At 38.3% G+C, this 16,251-nt stretch overlaps 1 protein-coding gene across 9 annotated transcripts in view; it reads left to right on the plus strand.

Annotated features, from left to right (window-relative positions):
• XRCC4 (X-ray repair cross complementing 4) overlaps positions 1-16,251 on the plus strand; it is a 297,844-nt gene that overhangs the window by 199,347 nt on the left and 82,246 nt on the right. For all 9 annotated transcript variants that reach the window (XM_073344413.2, XM_073344408.2, XM_073344405.1 and 6 more), the window contains one exon: positions 15,364-15,508. In XM_073344413.2, the coding sequence (XP_073200514.1) occupies positions 15,364-15,508 (145 nt within the window). The remainder of the gene's footprint in view (positions 1-15,363; positions 15,509-16,251) is intronic.

A 16,251-nucleotide genomic window follows, 5' to 3' on the forward strand; every position in this document is an offset into this window, starting at 1 on the left:
TTTCTGGACAGGTTTCTATGCCTTTTATTAACGTAAATGTATTCAGTTTTATTGATTTCACTAGAATTTAAAAAAATATCCTTGATATATCCAGGCTCCAGATGTCCCAAAGTGCAGTGGTCTTACTTTACATCCACTCCATGAGGGAGCCAGAATGAAGCAAGGTCATGCAGGTGGACTTTTCAGTGCTCTGAACACCGAGGAGTCAAGCTCTGTGGTGGCTAATTTCATGGGAGTTCAGAGAGGAGTGCTGGGAGTGGGCAAGCAAGAGCATAGCCAGTGGATTTGTGAACAACATGGATCCATATGCTGGAAACTCTGTGAGTCTGATGCTGATCTCATATTGGTTTTACGTGAGTGTAAGTCCACTGACGTCAATAGGCCATGGCTGCTACTATAGCCAATAGATCATAATGGTAAAAGCAGCAACAGACTAGTTGCAAGGGTGCCTGCCCAGCACCATGGCTCCAACTTCAAGAGGAGGGTGGGAGGAAAGAATTCCTGAACTGACTCTTTTTTACTCAGGCTTTGTGACTTACCCACAAACTTGGGGCCAATGAGAAATATAGTATATTGAAAAAAATTCAATAGCAGTTTTCCAGGGCTGTCCTAAAATTAATAGGCAGAGGTTTCCAGAAACCAACAAACAAAATGATAAGACTACTAAAGTATAAGGGCGTTCAAATACTTATTCCAGTAAAGGAATCAAAAGGCTTTACTGTTTACAAATCCTTTTTGTTTTTGTTAGTATTCATTGTCAGGGTTATCATGATTTTGAGCTAAGAAGCTGACACACGAGTAGTTACCCACCTCAGGCTTTCAGTTTTCTAAATGCATTCTTCTGGGATAGAGTTAATACTCCAACTCTAGGTTAACAATAATCTAGGATAATAATTTCTCCTAGGAACCATTAGGCTTTCCTTTATTATTAATCCGGAAGTCCAGTTTCAAAGCATGATTTCATATCTTAACATGAATAGCAGTGGTGATGACCATCTTGCATAGAGGGTCAACACACTAACCTATTAGTGGTCTTCAATCTGTAAATAATTAATACAATTACCAGTGTGCAAGATCTTCTTTAAGACTGTTTTTCAGAAGTCAGACTCCACACAGCTGGAGGTTAGACATAATGAGAAATACTACCTGACATTTAGAATAACCCTTGAGGTGATCTTTGGAAATCCAACACTCACAGTGTCAGGGGCAGGGTCTCCAGGGTGGGCTGGGAAAGGTAAACTACCGTTACCAGAAGAGTTCAAGGCATAAAAATTGGAAGGTGGCAATAATAAGCATGAGTTCTAAGCATTAATATTTGCCTGTTTTTATATTACCTGTAGAAACTTCAGCTACGTTTCCTTAACATGAAATTGAATGATTGCACCTAAGAAAATTTCCAAAAGCTTTTATTTTTTTGGCTTCATTTCCTTTATTCCCATGATTGTTTGTTTCTCATTTTAGGACAGCTCTAATTTTCTTTTGATTATTTGTCATACATGTTAATCCCTTTAGTTTCTCCTGAGGAAACCACTAATAAATCCTCTTACCTCCAGCCTGGTAGGTATGGAGGATCCAAATAAGACAGCAACAGGTTCCAGAAAATGATGCAGCCAATAGTCACACTCAGAGCAATGAGCTCATCTGAGCCTCTTTCAGATCAGGACCTCATAATACATAGTCATTGCTGAACTTGGATGTGCTGGTGTGCTGGATGACAGCACAATGAAGTGAACTAACTCCACCAGCCTAGCATTATTGTGAATTATTGAAATTATTCATAAATCAGAGATGGAAAAGGTTGCAGGTAATAAATCTGACTTTCAATAGAACACTGAAAGCCTAGAGCATGTTGCTGCTGAACAGTCTGACTGTTCATTGAACTGCTTTTGGCTAGTCAAGAAACAAAACAAGAATGTTTGAGCCACCAATATTACCAACCGTTCTGTCAAGCAGCTATAAATAATAAACCACGGAAAGCAGCTTTAATGGTTTATAGGTTTCAAATAACAAAAATTACCGTTTTTTAGCTTTCACCGGCTTCATAATGGAGCTCTACCTGTGACCCATGTCATGAAGGATTTTGAACACACTATAAAGCTTCCATTGTTGTATTGTAAAGCAGGTATTAACTTCCAGGGACTTTGTGACATTTCTTCATGCGCCGTACAACAAGGATTTTTAAGATTCCTTTTTAGATATTTATAAATCACAATTTATGGAAATGTTAGAAATAGGTGTACTTTGTTGGAATTATGGCATTAGTAAAATAAAAAATCACAGCCATTATTCTTATGGATTACTGAAAGAGAATACTTCACCCAATGAAGCATGCATTGTTGACACTGAAAATATCACATTATCAATGCATTATTTTTAAAGAGTAAAAGAGTAACAGTACACGGATTTCAAGTCATGGGTACCAGGATTCAAGCGCTGAGCTCCTTTGGTAGTTTGTATTTATATATAATATATAAGCAGGGTTCAGGGACCTTTTGCTACTATTTGTGAAGGGATGTTTATTTTCTTTCTGAAGCCCCACTGATATATGAAAAGACCTCTTTCCCATTCACCCAACCACAGTATTCATTTGGGTACCAAACAGTTTATCTGGCAAGAGTACCAGACAATTTGAAGAACACAAAGGAGGCAGATGGGCACCGGAATGATCACTATATAAATAAATGCTGAGGAAAAATTATTTTAACACATTTTAACCAAATTTCTGTCTTACCCTGAGGTTACCTCCTTCCCCTCCAGTTGAAGGCAGTTGATGGGCTGTTTTAATTATAATAAAAATATTTTTACATCTCTATAAAGAATTGTTTAAAAAAGGTGACCTCAGAAAAAGACTAGGCATTGCCTATGCAAACTTGAGAGGCTAGTACTTATGTCTCAGCACACATTACCAATGATGCCATGGTAACACAGTCCACTACTGTGTAAATGTAAACTTCCTTACTGAACTGGATACAATTTATACAGTTTTGTACAGACGAATCTAAACTTTTTGCTACAGCTTTTTTAACATGTGTCTTAGTAAGCTCTTTCCATGGAGATATTATAAAAATAAATGTTAATAATTAACTGTCACAGAATTTATAATACAGCAGTCTCAAGCCTCCTTTAGACACCAGGGTATTACAATACTGTACGTACGTGTTTATACAAAGAATGAAATATGTCAGAGAATGTGGCAAGAGGAAGGAACTGTGATACTTACTATTTTCCTAAAATTAAAATAGAGACTTCTTTCTGCTACTTTTACTGGAGAATATTCATGAGCCATAAATATGTGTTTTATTTTAGACCATTGAATGATTTTATGGATTTATCAGTCATGAAAAGTGCTAGACTGATGGCATTTCTGGCTGAAGTGCTTATATCTATCTGCAGAACAGCTATAGCGTGGAGAATGGCAGACTTCCTAAATTGCCTTGCTAATACCCCGTAGTCCTAATTTAAAGCGACTGCCTAGAACAGTGAGAGAGAGATGAATTTCCATACCCATTCCTTTAATAGCCTCCACACTGAGATTGTCAACAAAGGTACCAATTATTGTCAACTATAATGGTCCATTAGGAAGTGGACTGAGACTACAAACCAATGTCTGTCATATAGCTACCTAAGTTATATACTATAATCGAGCATTAACGTAAGGAGGAGTTCAACTCCTTTTCCTCTGCAAAAATCACAGGGAGAACCACCTCTCTTCTCCCTGGCTTGGGGAGCAGCTCTCACCCCTAGCTTCCACTCCTTGGATGATGGCAGTGAGAGTTTTCTGTCCCTTTCTATCTACTTTAACCACTGCCAATAGTGCATTGATGACAGAACAAATATAGGCCAGCATTTATTGTACCTCCTGAACAACAGCTCCCCGAACTGAAAAAAATAAATATTATCCAAGGGACTTATTTTAAATTAAGTAGCGTCTCTCATTGTAGAAAGACAGCAGAGCATTGAAGAAAGAGCAGTCAACTAACTTTACAGAGTAAGAGACATTGTTTAGATTAAACAGTAACAAGTTCAGCTGGAAGCTTCTGATCAGTCAACAGCCAGACTCGGAGAGAAATTTAGCAGACTGAAGTGTGTGCATCTGATGATCGTCTGAATAGTCTCCATAATATCATTAATACATTTGTACTACTTTGGATTATCCAAAAGAAGGAAGGAGCAAGTGAGCTTCAGTAGCTTACAATAGCTATCAAATCTGAATAGGTTTTGTAACACTCTCTCTAAACATTTGTGGTACCCCTAAAATGGGTGATTCAGAGAGCCAAGCTGACCTTTCCTTGACTGTAAAGTGTTTGTGTCCTATATAAATCTCTATTTCTGCCACAGTGTTTCCCCATAGAAATATCCAGGAGAAAGAGAGCACCTGCCTTTTGTAGACAGACAAGAATTTGTTCTATCTTACAGCTCCTCATCGGGAGCAAAAAACAGGCATTGGATAACAAACTTTTATTTGCAAAAAGAAAAGGAGTACTTGTGGCACCTTAGAGACTAACCAATTTATTTGAGCATAAGCTTTCGTGAGCTACAGCTCACTTCATCGGATGCAATGAGTCCGATGAAGTGAGCTGTAGCTCACGAAAGCTTATGCTCAAATAAATTGGTTAGTCTCTAAGGTGCCACAAGTACTCCTTTTCTTTTTGTGAATACAGACTAACACGGCTGTTACTCTGAAACTTTTATTTGGTTATTGTCTTAATGAGTTTAATTGTTCCACAGAGTTAACTGTTCTTGTCAATTAGCTTTAGAATTATCATATCTTTTTGATTGTTTTGCATATTGACCATTTGTCTTATATGATTATGATAGTTATTTGCATATGTTTTCCTTCCCAATGTTTTTATTTATTAGGGTATTCGACTAGACTAGAATGGAACTAAAATATTAGTAAATAGCAGGATTAATCCCCTGAATTTAATTATTGTTAGCTTGTGGTATTTTTACAAGAGAAATATCTGACTCCCTCTCTATATATGAAAAACACATTATGAAAGTGTGCTGAATGACACGTCTGTTGATGACTGTTTAGAGCCATGTGACCTGGCAAACTATACAACTGTAGACCCAGGGATGAACACTGATCCTCTGTGACTTGAGAAAGTGTGAAAGGCCATCCAGACCTTGTGAAATGGACATGCTGCTGGACCTGATTGTATTCCACCCAAGCTGCTCAAAGGTACCTTAGAACTAGTGAGTATTGGCCCACATCAATTGGTGTGGGCATATGGCAGAGTACCAGATGAATGGAAATATGGCATCATAACATCCCTGTACAGGGAACATGATCTCATAGCAAGTGTGGCAACTATAGGCTGATCTCATTGCTATTGGTCCCCGGAAATATTATCGCTCACATTCTGCTTTGCAGGATGCAGCCAGTCCTTAACTGACATCGTCATCCACAGCAATCAGGTTTCACTGCTGGATGGTCAACAATGGGCCCTGTCATTACCCTCTGGCTTCTGGCTGAGCTGCACTGAGAATTTAACTGTCCACTTCACATAGCATATATGGACATCAAAGCAACTTTTGATTCAGTTGACAGGTCAGCACTTTGGCTCTGACTGAAGGGAGCTGGTGTCCCAGATGTACTGCTAAATGTGGTGCATTATCCTCACACTAGTGTGCATATTGATTCATGGCTTTCGCCACATGCCTACCGAATCTCAGGTGTGCAACAGGAATGCATTCTCACCCCATTACTATTCTGTCAAGCTAGCGACTAAATGTTATGACTTTCCACTCACACATTGGAAGCAAGGATGGTCAAGAAGTTTACTGAGCAAGACTATACTGATGCTGCTGCCTTGCTTGTGGAGAAGCCAGAGAATTTCAGCCCTGCCACTCAAGGTTTCCAAGGTACTACCCACACTATAGGGTTGAATGGCTCATGGTCCAGAATCTTAGAGCTGGGCCACCGGACGCCAGGTGCAGGCAGGTGGAAAATGTTGAAAAGTTCATCTGCCTATGCTGCAAACAGAGCTCAGTTTCAGCAAACCAGCTGTCCAATGACCTCCACCACCATGAAGTCTGAGTCTTGGTTGTGGACACAAGTATGTCTCTACGCTGAAACAATCCTGTCAAATCTGTGTACTGCCCGTATTTCCATATGGGTCAGAAATCTGGACTGTCTTGTCGAGGCATTCCCTATGCCCTGTCAGTACCAAATCCTGAGCATAAAGAGGTTTAATTTTGTGCGAAATGCCATAGTCTCGCATAGATCTGGCCTTCTGCCAGTTGCTCACTACATTCAAAAGTGGCATTGCATGCTTTTCAGCCATGTCACCAGGATGGACAAAAAAACACCCCAGCACACTGTGCTTTTAAATTGTCCATCAATGTGAGACGGGGAGAATGCCTTCTTCCTACCTGGCATCACCGCCAAGGCCATCCGAGATTTGTGAATTCACAGAATTAAGCCAGATCTGGGAACTTCACTTTATGATGCCTGGTATGATGCCAACAACCGTAGTCACTCTGCTGGTGAAATGGTCCTCAGTGGACTATGCATGTTTGATGATGATATATGTATATTAGTAAATATACATATACACACACAATCAACACACCTTTTCTAATCCACAACAGTACTGTTTTTTATCAACAATAAGCAGTAGGGACCATATGCTGTGCTCATTTACACTATGCTCTTCCCACAGAAGTCAGTGGTCTTTAAATCAAAACAAAATTTGGCCTTAGATCATTTGTAAATACTTGTTAAAATATATATTCTAAAACATATTCTACAAGGGGCAGTTTGTTTAAATATAAAAGGAGCACATGTGGCAGCTTTACCAGATGTTTTGGAGATGAATGCATTAACTGAAATCATCAAAGTGATTATCTTTGGTTACTCCTTAAGGCTTCATGTTTTAACAAGCACTAAGGGAAATAAAGAGTTATGTCTCCATGATCATTTTTCTCTGCTGGTCAGATCTCACAAAAAATTACTCCTTTTTGCTTGCACAGCAACTTCTAGAAATACAAGTACTGAGAGTTCTCATCCTACACATCTGAAGTGTGGTTATTGTAGAAAAATAGAGTATTTAAATTTGGAACATTCTTACTCAAAAGATCTGCTCACTGTGTATATTCCGAGTAATATTTACTTACTTTTGTGACCAAGCTAAGTTTTTACTACTTATTACTCCCGTTAACACCACAGAGCCAGTGCAGCATCAATGGAGTTGTTAACTAAGTTCCAAATGTAGAATTTTCATTATAGGTGACGATGTGCAAAGAATTACATCTGATATTCAGATGCAAAGCTGAGTTAAAGGGCTAGAAGTTTTAAAAAAATAATATTTTTTTCTTTGTAAATTAAACAAATGTAATTGAAAAGTCAGTGAGAGAGAATAAACGTTTTAAAGTGTAACTACACACAGATTACATTGTGGCATTCCATTTTTATTGTCTTTCAATGTATGTATAAACATGTATTTTATAAATGGTGTGTGTGTGTGTGTGTGTAACGGGGTTAGGAACCAGGGAGTATTGTAAAATGGGATCTTATTCTAAGTTTTCTTGGTGAGACAAGAAGTAACCCATCTGTCACTGCCCCTGGTGTTACTCAGAGGAACAGGCTAGGAGGTGTGGTTCCCTGTCTGTGGGCAGGAGTTGGACACTAGTATCTCTAGAGGACTTGCTTCCCCTTATTTACCTACTGAGGCTATACCAGCAGAGGCCCTGTCAGTTCCAGAGTCCTGACTCCTCTTCAGCCCTTCCCCTTTCTCCTGGAATGGGGAGAGGGCTAATAAAAAAAAAAAACCATGAAGTTTTAGTAAGGAGTCAACAGTCCCTTCATATATATTTATATAATATAATGTGATTTTTGTACTGCTGGTAAATTTACCCCTTATTCATTTTAGTAAATATACTTTTATAGCAAGAAAGATGTTGGTATTCTGCCTTCTCAAAAGGGCTAATGACTCCACAGAGGCTATAGCAGTGTGTAAATAACAAGGTGGATAAAAATCAATGATTTTTTTTATCAGATTTTTTTAATTTAAATCTGATTTTTTTGATAAAATGCTTTTTGAGGAAAAAGCCTGTCTAAAGATAGTTTTAATTAAGATACATTACAGCTCAAAGACATCTCATCATGGAATAGGGATTATAAATTCTAATTCTATAATATGAGACAATATATTTGTGTAATGTTTAAGAAACATTTTGTAAATGAGTTCCAATAGTTCATGGATTAGGGACCCAATTTTATGGGGTTCCAGGGGCTTCTGTATAGATTATTTAGGTTAATCTTTCTATCTACCTAATGGGGCTCAGTCTAGAAGATACCATCAGAGATGCTTAGTTTTGCAGTTTTCAAACGGTGGATTTGTGTCTCCAGAGATAACATGCTTGTTAACAGCAAAAATAAATAAATAAACAAATAAATAATATATAGAGGTGAGAAATAACAGACCTCAACCCTATTGTCCCTCTGAAAATTTGTGTACACAAAGTCAATCCCTTACCTCTCTCTAAAAGTGCAAAGTTTCAAAAAGGTCAGTGAATAGAAGATTATTGGGGCGGAATAGATCTGGACAAGGAGAAGAAGTCTGGAGATAAATGTGAGACGGGAGGGACAGGCAGTAGAAACAAAAGTGAAACCATTAGAGCAGCATATTCCAGAAGTCTTGATGTCTTTCTGAGTGTAGCCTTCATTGATTTGAGATCTACCGTACCATTCTCTCACAAGCAGGGGAAACCTATAATGGCAGCAGGCCGTAAAAGAGATCCAGTTTGAGATCCATTCAAGAACCATTCAAGAAATATATGTTTCCTGATGATGTTTTAAAGAAAGTCACCAGTGAACTGGTGGAAGTCACTTAAACGCTTGGATTCAGAGACTGTTGAAGTGATAATCTCACTTTTAATAGCAGTAGCTTCTTCTGCCGGTTTAGAAAGAATATTTTCTTCCTTTGGACTAATTCATTGCAAATTGAGAAATCGTTTGGGACCTGAAAAAGCAGGAAAGCTTATTTTTCTTTTCCAGATTATGAACAAACAGGAAAATGAGGTGAAGACAACTCAGTTAACTGCAGAAGCCAATATTTTAAGTTTCTCATGTTGACCTGGCTGACATAGTCAATTTAATTTTTGTTTTTTAATATTTCATTTAACTATTTTAGTTAAAAACAATTTTAACAAAAACAAACCTGACTTTAAAAAACTTGAATGTTTAACTAAATTCAAAAATTTATATGCTTGTTTTGTTAAAATATATATTTGCTGTTGAAGAAAAAAATCCAGAATACATAACATTGTTTTAGTTAAATAAAACCATTTAAAAGTCTGTCTGGTGATGTTCTCCTCCTAATACAGCATGGCAAGAGAATCCTCCAAATATTAATGATTGACCTGTTGAATTGGAGATAGTTCATCTCCCAATGACTTCATAAATATCTGCTTCAATTACCTTTGGTAAATGAAATAACCCAACAATAATTCATTTTATGATATAGATGTAGAACTAATCTGAAAAGTTTTCAGAATAAATCACTTAAAAATGTATAGTGTGTACCTTCTAAAAATGAAACCTACGACTATCTCTGAGTTGTGAAGAATATGTATTAAGGTTATAACAACCAATAAGAATGCACTTTTATGTAGACATCCATGATTAAACAGAGTCTTCCTGACTAGTGATTTAAAACAAATCCACCCTGATAAATAGGCCCAAGGTCCAATTCTGATTTCAGAAACATGTGTGAATACTGCCATTCACTTCATATTTTATCATCATTGTCAGGCTAAGTTTACTTGAAAGAAGGGAAAATAACCATCTTTCCCTTTTGCTATTCTGTTACAGTTTTCTAATTTACATTTCTCTCCACAAACACACAGTTTCAAAACCTACTTGTACCAGTACAGGACAGGAATTATGAAAGAAAATGAGAGCACTTGACACTGTCACTTACATACCAACACCTAGATTACAATACATTACAGCTTTATTTTGTATACTGCCTTTCATGCAAACTGATTTCAGAAACACTACAGAGAAAAATAATGCAAGGCAGTACATAGGACCATTTATGGCTATTTATCACACTGCCAGAGGAACAAATTAAGAGGTTTGAATATACTTGTAAGTAGGGGAGAAGTTCATGCACACCACTTACAGCCCCCCAAAATAAACTTTGCACAGGGAACTAGCATAGCTGTTAAGGAAATAGAATCCTTCTCATGTCTGAAAGTTGGGACATCTGTGCAGCCTAGCGATGGCTCCTATGTGGCATAATAAATATATGTTTATTAATTTAAACATGATACAAGTTTTCAATTTTTTTCCATCCTGAGGTTACTGACTATCTTGTACTTCATTGCAGTATCAAATGTATCCATTCCAGCTGAATGACCTTTTTATAGAGCCCCCTAATCAGCTGACACCCATCCCATCTTGGATTTTGTGACCATTGCATCCATGTACTGTAGTTCATAGAACTACTGACTAGGCCTTAGCCTTTCCCTGGCCCACTCACCATGCCCCATTCCACTGTGGAATTTGGATTCATGACATGGAGAGGCTTGCGAAATCCCTACTATGTAGCCTTTCTACTTCCTAGCCCATGCACACCTCAGAACTGCAATGGTTTCCTTGAATTTGGGCTCTCCCAAGTCAGGGAGAGTTCTGCAGGATTTCACCTTAAGTTCTGTTCTACAGTGTCCTTTTTTTGACTGTTTACTGCCATGCTTGTATACAAAAACAACACGGTGATAGCTCTCTTGCAAAGGGATAAAATTAGGAGTGCAAGGATTTATATTTGATAAGATCTTTAATCTTATTTACACATAAATTACCTTGTCGCTTGAACTAGGCTTTATGTTCCTGATCTCTAATCAGTTGTGTCACTTGCAGCAATTGACATGTCAGCTGCATCTTGTATATCAGGAACACTTTTTTTTCTAAGCTTATACAAGCTGTTTTTCAGGATGAACTGGGCAATTTTCTTCATAAATATTAATCCTTTCTGTGCTCAAAATTGTGCCTGTTAGCAAAATGCTAGCAATGCTCATCCACTTTTGTAATAAAAACTTTTTAAGACTGAGAAGTAACATTCAGAGAGAACCCAAAGAACCCATTAATTACAATGCACTGAATACTCGAGGGAAATGCTGAGTTTGACAAATCTCCAGAAAGCAGGTTTTAGATTCAAGACCAAGTCCAATTGTGCCACATACACTTTTCTCAAGGACTAAACAGATATGTATCTGCTTGTGCTTTGCTTGGCCCTTAGCCAAAAATCACGATTTCATACGCCTGAATGTAATTCATTTCTGAGCAGCTGTAGTATGCATTATGAAGACTTTGGTGTGGTAGTTGATTCTTTGAGCTTCAAAACATACTACAGCTTTTCAGTTAATGTTTCTAACATGAAGGTGTTCATTTTTGGCTTAAAAACATACATTAGTGTAATATCCGATATAAGCCAGCCTATTTTTGCTTATCATAAGATCATTTTTTGTGCCATCTGAATTGGAAACATTTTTCCTTCTGTCATGAAATTGAATCTTCTCAGAAGAGGAATTTCTGTTCATTGTGTGATGTTCAGATTAATTGATTAGGTGAATATTTCCTCTTCTTGGCTTCAACATGTCATTCAAACCAAATTTTCTTTTAATGAGATAATTTTAAACGTCTGTGCCAATTGCATTCAATTACAAGTACTATGGTCTACTGTCAATCTGAAATTAAAGGCAGATGTAATATGGGTGCATTTTCTGTTCACCTTACTCACGTAAGCTTTAGCAGGACTTCTGTGCGAGGTTAAGCAGGATTTGCCTGTAAATGTTCAGCAATGTTTAGCATACGCCCAGGTTTACCGTTCACTGTTATATGTTACACAGATGTAAACACAGAGGTGCACTCTTTATACAACATCAAAAGTGTACAAAATTAATTACAGAATGGATATACAAAGCTATGGCCCCTAGCCTGACGCAATATTGGGTATGAATAAAAGAGTGAGAGTAAAAAATGTGGAGGAGGAATAGCAGCGGCAGAGACTATAAGGCTTAAAGTAATAAGCTTACCCTGATTCCAGTTTGTTGCTATATGTGCAGGACTTGCTGGTGTGCTGTTTTATTGTTGTTTATACACATTGGTAAGCAAAGGAGATAATTTTTAACAGCTGAGGTTGGGAGGGACTAGATGGGATTAATATGGGTGTTGGATGAACTGTTCTGAACACACTATCAGTAAATAGTAATAATGCTACTGTTGCTTTATTGCCATGTTACTATTAGGGTTAATTTCTAGGGCCTTGTCATGACTAAGATTTAAGATGTGAGGTTGGTATGCTAGCTAACAGGTTTTCAAAGTCTAGTATAAAGGAGGCACATTGCCTTTTAATATGTGGGCTAAACTACTCAAGTTAAAGCATGAGGAGTGGCGCAGCATTGGTTTTAGCTCAAAACAGTTTAATGTGTTAAAGACAGTGTGTCTTGTCTATACTAGACTTTGAAAACGTGTTACCGCATTAGCTTCATACCTACACAAGGCCTGTGAGTCTCTTTTAAATAAATAAAATGCAGATTGTTTTCAGCTTTTAGTTCCTGAATCAGAAAAAACACTTCACCATGCTTTTAATTTTAAGCATGTGAGTAGTCCCCTTTGGCTTCAATAAGACTACTCATGTACTTGAATGTAAGTATATTAAGTGCTATGCTGAATCAGGATCATAGTTTTGAGAGAAGTAATGAAAAAAATTGTTCAAGATTAGTAAAGGGAGTAAAAACCATTCTCCAGTTTCCTTTGTTTGTATGTTGTTTTTGTGAAGAAAGGATCACACCATGAAGAAGTAAGAAAAATTGTGTAATTTCATGTAAAAATCTTCATTCTCAAGCATGCCTTTCATCCACACAGAAATGAACTCTTCTGAAGATGAATGGGGGGAATAACAGCCAGGGAAAGTTACCTTAGCACCACTGCTCTCAGTCACCAACTTGTAATTTGTTGCATTTCCCTTGAAAACCATGCTAGTCTGGATAGTGCTATATTAAAAATTAAAGATGATGAAAGCTTTTACAATTAAAAATATGCCTGTTAAATAAAAGTGCGCTGCTGACGGTTGAAGACTTGCAGAAAAATATGGGCACATTGGATGTGTATATATAGAGGTGAGTCTTCGTATGCATACTTTAAATAATCAGATAGCTGTTGGAGCTGCGGGCGGGATCATCTTTTGTATTTGACCTAAAATGAATGAACGACAATTAAGTCAAGTCAAAACAAAATAGAATATTTTTTTTTACTTGTTCCAAAAAACTTTAATCAAAAATGTTGAAATGAGCTCTCAGTGTGATGCTGTGGCCAGGGCTAATGTAGCCCTCAGAGATATAAACAGGAGAAGTGAACAGGAATAGGGAGATGATTTTACTCTGTTTAGAGCATTGGTGAGACTGATAATTGAATACTGCATCTGGTTCTGGTTTCCACATTTTAAGAGGATGTTAAAAAATGGGAAGGGGCTCAGAAAAGGGCAGAGACAAAAATTATTAGAATGCTGTATTATTGGACTGCGGTCCCAGAAGTGGCGGAACGGTCCCGGAAGTGACGAATTGGTCATTTCCGCCCCAGGTCCCATACCTTCCTAGGGACGGCCCTGGCCTTGGGGCCCGGAATTGATGTCGGCGGGCCTGGCTTTAGCTTTAGTTTTAGCGTGAGTCAAATCCAATTTATTGGCCTCAGTAACTAGGTGACATTCTATCGCCTGTGTTGGGGATCAGATTACACAATGTAATGGTCCTTTTGGCCTTAAACTCTATGAATCCTTTAGGAATTTAAGGGGTTTTCTCATATAAATTCTGGGCCAAGTCTGATGCCCAGGTTTATGCTGCATCTCCACAATGATGCATGGGCCAAGAATTGACCCCATGTGTGTATTTCTGCTGTTGAGGTTGTAAGACCTATTTCTCTAAGGACACTATTATGCATGATTCTCAGTCTGGGTCTTAGCTCCTTACTGCAGTATTAGCAGAACTCCCTTAATTCTTACGGTTTTTGACCCTTGAAGGCAGAGGTAGCATGATGGCATGTAACCCAGGCTGAATATCAGCCATCGCACATCAAACTCTGTTGAGCAGAAATGCTGCTCTCTGAAAGTTCCAGTCAGTTCCTTCTTGACCATGTTTCAGAGTAACAGCCGTGTTAGTCTGTATTCGCAAAAAGAAAAGGAGTACTTGTGGCACCTTAGAGACTAACCAATTTATTTGAGCATGAGCTTTCGTGAGCTACAGCTCACTTCATCGGATGCATACCGTGGAAACTGCAGCAGACTTTATATACACACAGAGAATATGAAACAATACCTCCTCCCACCCCACTGTCCTGCTGGTAATAGCTTATCTAAAGTGATCATCAGGTTGGGCCATTTCCAGCACAAATCCAGGTTTTCTCACCCTCCACCCCCCCCACACAAATTCACTCTCCTGCTGGTGATAGCCCATCCAAAGTGACAACTCTTTACACAATGTGCATGACAATCAAGTTGGGCCATTTCCTGCACAAATCCAGGTTCTCTCCAGCAGGATAGTGAGTTTGTGTGTGTGGTTTTTGGGAGGGGGGTGAGGGTGTGAGAGAACCTGGATTTGTGCAGGAAATGGCCCAACTTGATTATCATGCACGTTGTGTAAAGAGTTGTCACTTTGGGTGGGCTATCACCAGCAGGAGAGTGAATTTGTGTGGGGGGGTGGAGGGTGAGAAAACCTGGATTTTTGCTGGAAATGGCCCAACCTGATGATCACTTTAGATAAGCTATTACCAGCAGGACAGTGGGGTGGGAGGAGGTATTGTTTCATATTCTCTGTGTGTATATAAAGTCTGCTGCAGTTTCCACGGTATGCATCCGATGAAGTGAGCTGTAGCTCACGAAAGCTCATGCTCAAATAAATTGGTTAGTCTCTAAGGTGCCACAAGTACTCCTTTTCTTTTTTCTTGACCATGGTCAGCAAAGGAGCTCCTCTCAGAGGTTGACCCTAGTAGCTAATTAATCTTTAGAACCCCCTTGGGAGCTAGATGTCTATTGTTATCCCATTTTACAGAGGGGGATGCTGAGACACAGAGAAGTTAAATATCTTGCCTAAAGCCACACAGCAAGTAAGTGGCAGAGTCAGAATTAGAATGCATAAGTCCTGACTCCGAGTCCTTTGCTATCATCTTTGTAGGTAACTCTGACGTCTGTATATCTGTCTATCTAGGTTATTACATGGCTCCCATTAACATGGTATCTAAGCACATGCTACCAGCAAAGAGGTATTCACAGAAAAGATGTAGAACTGGGAAATTATTTTAAAATGTTGTCTTTTTGGGCATCTTGTCAAGCTTTGGTCTTTTTGCTTTCATTTCGGCAGCTCCACCAAGGAGGGATTCCCTTCTCAATAGTCCAGATGTCATTGATATTGCACCAAGTAGAAAACGGAGACAAAGGATACAAAAACCTGCTGGAGTGGAACCTAAGGTGGCTACATATGAGACCCAGCTACTGGCAAAGGAAAAGTAAGGGAGTTTTGAAAGTTCATTCAAGTAATGATATAACATTGTGTCTGTCTGTCTGTCTCTCTCTGAGTGATAGAGGTTCCCTTTTTTAATTGCATTCATTGCAAGCACTGTAAGATCGCAAATGCCTAATTTCTATCATCTTGTACTTTGTGCAGTCATTTACACCTGTGCAAAATGCGTGTAAAATTGCTGGCATTCTGATTTGGAAGCCTTTTATACCCATTTTGCACTGGTCGTAAATGACTACACAAGGAGCAAGGTAGTGAAGAATCAGCCCCAAGGACTTACTAAGTTTGATGAATCTTCAGAGTCAAACTTGCAGGAAGCCATTGAAAGAAAGGCATTCACTTGGTCAAGCAAACAAAATAAGCCTAAAATTTAATCTATGAATTACCATATTTCCATGAAAGTAAAAAAGAGTGCATTAGCAATAAGGATTAAATTAAGGTGAGGGACACAGACTAATTGACACCACAGGAAAGAGTAGCATTAGTACTGTATTTATAGTATCACATGTTTAAGAGGGATAGATGCACTAGATCAGATCAGAACCAGCAGTAACAAAAACTTTTCTTTTTCAAATGATCCAAAACTTTTCTAACATTTTTTTAAAAAAACCATTGTTTATTCTCATGTGTCTTCACTTCCTGGTTTCTCTCTATTTCCCATCTCTTATTCCTAGACTCCTAGCTGGAAAATGTCTTTGGGAGGCATGTGGGCATCCCCTAACACCTTTTTTT

The sequence above is a fragment of the Lepidochelys kempii genome, chromosome 5 (assembly GCF_965140285.1).
Source record: "Lepidochelys kempii isolate rLepKem1 chromosome 5, rLepKem1.hap1, whole genome shotgun sequence".
Classification (NCBI taxonomy): domain Eukaryota; kingdom Metazoa; phylum Chordata; order Testudines; family Cheloniidae; genus Lepidochelys; species Lepidochelys kempii.